At 48.6% G+C, this 7,153-nt stretch overlaps 1 protein-coding gene across 1 annotated transcript in view; it reads right to left on the bottom strand.

Annotated features, from left to right (window-relative positions):
- PRTG (protogenin) overlaps positions 1-260 on the bottom strand; it is an 85,835-nt gene extending 85,575 nt beyond the window's left edge. The window contains exon 1 of the mRNA XM_010572276.1: positions 41-260. Coding sequence (XP_010570578.1) covers positions 41-260 — 220 coding nt within the window. The remainder of the gene's footprint in view (positions 1-40) is intronic.
- Positions 261-7,153: the final 6,893 nt, after the last annotated feature.

The raw sequence follows: 7,153 nt of genomic DNA, 5'->3' as shown, positions 1-7,153 counted from the left end.
GAGCGCCGGCGCTGCCCCGTAGACGCGTCCTCTCCCGGACGGCGGCCGCTCGGGCAGCGCCGGCGCCCAGGGGCAGCTCCCCGGCTGCCCACCGGGACAGCCCCGAACCGGCCGGGTTCTACCGGCTCCGGTACTTCGCGGGCTGGGGCTGAGCCCCCTCCGGCCAGGGGAGGAGCTGCCGGCTCCGCCGTACCCCAGGGCGCAGGGTTCCCCCGGGACGCCACGAACTGCAGCGCTCTCCTCACCGGCCTGGCGAGCATCTGCAAAACGTGCGCTTAGCCGCGCCCGGCTTTACCGAGGGTCTGTGCCAAAACTAGAGAGCTGCCCGCCCGGGGCATCCAACGGGGGAGGTGCTCAGCCCCAGCCCCATGCGGCGGACCCTGCCGTGCCCGGGGCAGGTGCGGGGATGTCCAGGTTGGGCAGAGCACCCCCGTGCCCAGGTGAAACTGGCTTTCCCACGCACGCAGGCTAGTTTTTGGATGGGAACCGATCGGAAATGGAGTGCCAGTTTGCCGGTGGTTGTCGCTGACCCCTTCGTACAGCACCGATAAAACCGCTTCCAGATGGCCGTGCGGGGCAGTGAGCTGCTGCGGGGGATGAGCTGCCCTTTACTTGTCGCCACCAGAAAGCAGCCATAAGCGTATCGCTTGCTGAAACGCAACCTGAACGGCAAGCGTAAGGTTTGAGATTCATGCTGTCGACACCCTACGGACGGTATCATCAAATCAAATGCTGCCGCTATCAATTTAAGCTTTCAGGTTCAGTCATGATTTTACTCCATGCTTGCAGCCAGTGATTTCTGAGCTCTTTTTTTGTCTGTTCAGAGTTCTAGTTTCTAAAGTTACCATGTAGGAAGGCATCTTCTTACTCAGCAGATTTGCCCCCTGTTTGCATTCATTGTGAGAGCTGCTGACTTCAGTGACAGGCAAGTTTTTACTGCTTTTTGTTCCTGCCAGCACCGCAAAGCTCACAGAGCTGGGAGCTGGCAGCCAAACTTGGTCCCTTCTGCTGCATCATCACTGGGACTGGCTACAGCCTCAGTCAGTGACTCCTCTGAAAGCGTTGGGGAGGAAATCGGAGCTATCTAAACACAGCGTAAGCCATAGTTTGACCTTTATCACCTTCCTTACTTGTCAAAAATACATGAGCAGAAGAGTACAGCTTGCTCTGATCTTAGCACAAATTTTCAGGAAAGGTAGTCAGGAAAGATTTGCTTTATGTGCAAATCAGTTACCCAAAAGGCATCCAGTTTCACAATCCCTTTGCAGAGCAGAACCGCACATGCACTGCTTTGGTGTCCAAATAGGAGCAAATACGGCAACAGGATCCACTTGACCCGGTATTTTTTTTAATCTTCCTCAGTGTTTTACTTTATCCAGTCACAAAAGTGTGAAATATGAAAAAAGAAAGTACCACTAGCGATTTTGTTTATATTCTTTTTGAGTATTAATGATTAAACGTTCATTCTTTCTTGTGGCACACTCACAACTTCCATCTGCAGCTCATGCTGGTAGTGTACTCTCTCCTGCTAAACTCTGGTTGATCAGAATGACCCGAATTTGAGATTTCCTAAATGACCTCAACACATCTAGAAGACAAACACACCAACAGGGAAGGCATTACGCGGTAACATTTCTACACCACGTGCTTTGGTCAATTGGTGGAGAGGCTGAAACTGTCCCTGGTTAGATGTAATGTCCTTTCCCTGAAGCCCTTTGCTCTGCACAGCAGGGTGCTCCTTCCTGTGCAGCACTGGACACTATCCCACCCATCCCAGGAGAGACACCTCCTTGCTCATTTCACCAGCCCTTTTTGAAGCAGGAGTTGGTCCTAGTGAACCAGGGGACAAAAAAAGCCAACGGAGAGAGAGCAAGTTGTAGTTCTACTTGCGGGCTGGTTTCCATTAGCTGTGTCATCTGTGCTCACTGCTGTATTCTGCTGTGGTGGGGAAACCGCTTTACCGGCTCCCCGGACTACGCTGTGCCAGCAGGAGGTGTCGCCTCATGAGATCAAATGCAATATTTGTCTTAAATGGCTTAACAAAGAAAAGTGCACTCCTTGTGCCTGGGTCTGGGCAGCTGCAAACACCAATATTTCCATTTTCACATTCCTGTTGAGCAAAACAAATAAATTCCTTAATAGAATTAAGCAGCCCTTTAACTAGATGAGCATAAAACTCTCTCTCCTTAATTTGTCAGAAGTCATTATTTTAACACATTTTCCAGTAATTAATTGGATTAGAGATAGTACGGACTTGCAATAACATGTCTAAATTCATACTTCACTGCAAGCTGATAAACCCATTGAACCACAGTTTAAAGGCACTGCTAGCCATAACTTTGTCAAATACACCATGTTAGTAAATATGGAGCCAATAAACACAATTATCTACTTGGCTGACCATCTCACAGAAGCATTATCTTGAGAAAGCCAGAATAGCCATCCAGGATGAGTACAAGATACTGCCAGCCAACATAAACAAAGCTATGCCTACTTTGTTGCAGGGCAGCAATTTTTCTTCTTTTTTGCTTGACTCGATCTGCATTTTTGGCATATGTGGGAAACTATGCAAACTTCCTCAGTTTTTGTAGTTCTTTTCAGACCCATATAAACCCTTTTCTATGCTTTCTCTTAGATTTTGGGGTCTGCAAACAAGCTGCACACTTCCTTCAAAGAAATAATAACTTGTAATACTTTAGCAGTCAGCTCCTCAATGCCTTAAAACCCAAATCAGTAGCAAGAGCTCTCTTTGAAGTGCTACCAACAGCTGGAATAACAGCATGCTGTCCAGGTTGCTCTCTGTAAATAACCTGATTTACCTTATGCTGCATTTCAGCCTCAGCCCTGCCAAGCCCAGTTTATATGTTTCCTGAAAAGAAAGATTTTAAAAATCAGATTGACATGAAGAGATCTAGCTCAGGGCTTTGCTCCTCTGCTCTTCTGCGTGTGTGTGAGGGCAGCTGTCAATCTATCCAGGACTGCTAAACTTGGCTGGGGCCATAAAATCCAGAATTTTTGTCCCATTATGAACCAGCAAGGAGAGAGAGGAGCTTTCCAAAGGTGAACAAAGTCTCATGACCATGGTGTTTATACACTTTGTCTGAAATGTCACCAACACCTCTAGAAAGAGAACTAATAGGCAGGACTCTTCCCTGGATCTTCCCTGGGATCATAGAATCATAGAATGGTTTGGGTTGGAAGGGACCTTAAAGATCATCTAGTTCCAACCTCCTGCCATGGGCAGGGACACCTTCCACTAGACCAGGTTGCTCAAAGCTCCATCCAACCCGGCCTTGAACACTTCCAGGGATGGGTGGAACATAGCAGCCTCAGGAAAAGGAAAGAAGCTGAAAATTCACCTGTCTTCCCAAGGTGAACTCTGTATTTATGAGATCTCTGCAGCCACAAGCCTGAAGTGGAGAATGCAGTTTCTTTCCAGGTTAGAATAAGATTCTTCTGGTGTTGGACCACCTACGTTTCTTTCAGCTTAAACCAGAAACAGTTCGATTTGGTCTGTGGTTAGTTTTGCACTAAGCATTTCAGCTCTACCCGAGACAAAGAATAGCATCACGTTAGCGCTCTCATCCCTGTGGTCTGGGGAAAGCCATTACAGCAGCACGGGTGGTGTTTGGCACAGCCACAAACTGCCTGAGCTGGGTGCCCACATGCTGCCGCGTCCCACCTGACCTAACAAGCTTAGAGATGAGAAAGTGGCTTTGCCCACATGATCCATTCCCCCAGTTTGGCTTTGCGCATCTCTGCTGTAACACCGTAATGTTGTGGGACAGAAAAGGATAGGGATGAGCACCCATGGGTGCGAAACAGGAGGGGGGGGGAGAGAGCAGTTTAAGTGCCCCCATTGCCACATGTGCAAACACAACACTATCCTCAATTAGCTGCAGCCTGTAAGAGGCAGTAGTAGGGTCCTGGAGCCTAAGTCTATTTTCAACCAACATATATAATCATCATCCCGGCTCCCAGCCCCACAGGCTCAACCTTTCCCTGCTACCAGTGCCAGGTCCCAGCTCATCCTCTGGCTCTGCCGGCAGGTCACCGCAGGAGCTGTCAGGTGTCACTGCTGGTGTGAGGAAAGCTGTAGCTACAGGCACCCAGGGCAGACGAGAGAGTACAATCACCATGGGCTGCTTAGCACGGCTGCGGCAGTATTGGAGCTGCCGTCATTTTTCAGGGCAGGCTGAGAGCAGCGGTAATTGCTGGAGCCCTGTTAACTGCAGGGGAATTATGGCAATTTGCACGGGCTCAGCTCTGCCTTCAGTTGGTGGAGTCCTCAAAACCCAGCTAACAGGCTGCCACAACCCTGCACTCCTGGCAGGGTGTCATTAACCCTTCTTCTCAGGGAAGCCCCTTTTTTCTTTACAGTTCTTGCTCTGAGTGTTTTTGACCTGGTGTCACTGTAGGCACATTTAGACACTTTCTTGTTTCTCATGCCCAACTCCCAACCCAATTACAACTGTATTCGCAGATTTACAATATGTTAAGCTAACTCTATTAAGACCCACCATACAAATGTTTACTTTCAGCACATTTGGTCACTTAGTGGATTCTTGCTTCATTTTGAACCTGTGTACAGTTACCATCTCTGTTGCCTTCTCAAAGGAGATTCACTCCTTCTACGAGCAGATGGGCAAACACACCTTGGGCTGAGCCCTTGGGATGCTAATGAACTTTCTCTCCAGGGAGCCTTCCTGTCCAGGAAAAGCACACCTCCCTGACAAAGGGATTTTAACACAGATCTCATCTGGTTATAAATCAACAAACACCGAAGTAAAAGGAGTACAATTATTTGCCACACTAGCTTCCCCTCTGCTGCCCGCCCCGCTCTTCCACAACAGTGCTCCACTAGCCCAAATTGGTGGGTACCCCTCAGCCAGGTTGTTTCACAGTGCCCCAGAGGCAGCCTCCAGACATTTACTCCCACCCCTGAAGGCTCATCACACCAGAACGAAGAGGGACCCTGCCATGACTTTCAGCAGGAGAAAGGACACCCCAACATCCTCCCCTGCTGCTCAAGGTAACTGCAGGCAGTTCGGAGGAGTAACCTCACAGGGATCTGGCAAAGTGCATTTCTTCACTCTCCCATACCTGTTCACTGCAGTTGGAAGGTGTGAAAAATACCTAAGTATTTTTGGTCAGTCACTCTGCTCTTTCCTAGATGCAAACCATCAGGTCTTCTTGGTACTTTTAACAAACCACACAGCTACAGCTACAGAAATAAAGAGTACACACCTGAGGGCATACCTCATCCCAGATGCACTCTTCCCCTAACACACAGCATAGAGCTCTTACGGGGTGGAGTTTGGGTTTACCGCAGCTCCATGCTCTCTCTTCTGGCCCTCACGTCACAGCTGATGCTCCACTGCCTGCAGTGAACTCCAGATACATAACCTGCCAGAAAACTCTTCTTTTTTTTTTTTTTTTTTCTTTCAGTAGAGCTTGTTTTCTCCTGGTTTTATCTCCCTAACTTGGCTCTTTGTAGTGTAAAATGAATGCTGAAACACCAAGGGTTGCAACATGCAGCTGAAGATATGGCAATAGCATGGGACAGCAGCTGCCCTGACTCAGATCAGCCAAACCACCATGAGTGTTTCCCAGGCCGGGGCAGCCTGCATACTTCTGCCATGCCACCTTGGGTTCTCACACAAGGTGCTGAGCGCTGTTTAATTCCTCTGACCTCAAGGATGCTCAGCACTCCTGGGATGTAAGCCCTCGGTGCTCGGCTGTCTCGGGGCCAAAGCGACAGCAGATGGGCAGCCGCAGCTGGAATCTGCGCACTGAAACACATGGAATAACTTCATTAAGGGTTTATGTATATGTGGAAATCGCAGCAAGGAGCAGGAACAGCCAGCAGGTGGAGAAGAGCTGCCCCATAACCTGCATTTGCAATGTATATATTTTTTAATTGGCTCAGTACAGTCCCTTCTCTCAACCCTTTCCCCAATAAGAAAACAAAACAAAATCTGGAAATGCTGCAGTACTGTACTCTCGATGTTATATTCCATAAATCAAAGTGTTAATACACTTGGTCGATACAATAAGTATCAGACCAAGAATAACTGAACAGAAAGAAAATATCTCCTAGGTTACCACTTTCTATGTTTGAGTCTACAAAGGAATCTCTTGAATCTTCCAGAGAGGCAGCTTTTTGTTAGTGTCTTTCTTGCTTATCGTGACGACCCACTGTTTTGCAGCTATTTGTTTAGCAACAGGCATGAAATACGGTCTCCTTTCATCCCTGTATAAGTTACCTTCATTCTGCTGTTACAACAGGAAATAGGCAAATAATTTCTGCCTCTTTTCCTCTATATGTTTGCAACCAGGAAACAATTACTAGAAATAAAATAAATGAAAAGCAAGGCAAGCCAGAGGCTGACTAGCAGTTGGACATACTACTGAATATACCATGCTACAGATAGCTATTTATTTTTGCTGTGAAAGATCGCAGCCCCTTCCTTTGTCTTTGCTTTCTCAGCTTGTTAACAATGCGCTCTCTCCTCTTATCTACAATTTATCCCAAGGAACTATGAGAAAGAAGGATTGGAGGAGGCTTCCTGCTGCTCTTGTCCCACTTCATCTCACAGAGACATAAGGAATTGCTGGTCAGGGAGAGGCCACTTCAGCCAAAGCAGCCTGTGCCCCATAGGTTTATCTCCTTGCTGCCAGCACAGCTCCCTCCAGTGCGCTGCCCTGTCATGGGCGAGCGATTGCCTCTCAGGAGTGTGAAGATAAACAGATTTGAAGCCTTCAAGGCATGTTCCCAGCACCTCCTCCCCCTCACATGCACGCAGGCTCGTCCTGCAAACGCCCCCACGCAACAACACGGCTTTGGGGATGGGTACTGAGATGTTTGAAGGGCCACGCAAAACTGTGACTTACACCAGAACAGCTTTACCACAAATTCGGGCTGAACCGCTAAAGGCAACACCCCGGTGAAAGGAGCGAGCCAAGGAGGGGGTGAACCAAGGGGAGCCAAAAGCTGGGCAGCACGGGGGTGATTTCTTTTGATGCTGAAATTACTGCCTCCATCAGCTGCAGTTGCTGGGATTTTATCTCAGCTGGGCTGCGGGAGTCACTTGGAAGCCCATGGGGATTTCTCATATTTTAGAGGCTCTGGAAGAGCTGTCTGCCTGGTGCT

This window comes from Haliaeetus leucocephalus, unplaced genomic scaffold (genome assembly GCF_000737465.1).
Source record: "Haliaeetus leucocephalus isolate CR32 unplaced genomic scaffold, Haliaeetus_leucocephalus-4.0 Scaffold339, whole genome shotgun sequence".
In the NCBI taxonomy this organism is placed as follows: domain Eukaryota; kingdom Metazoa; phylum Chordata; class Aves; order Accipitriformes; family Accipitridae; genus Haliaeetus; species Haliaeetus leucocephalus.
This window is presented reverse-complemented; position numbering and strand designations above follow the sequence as displayed.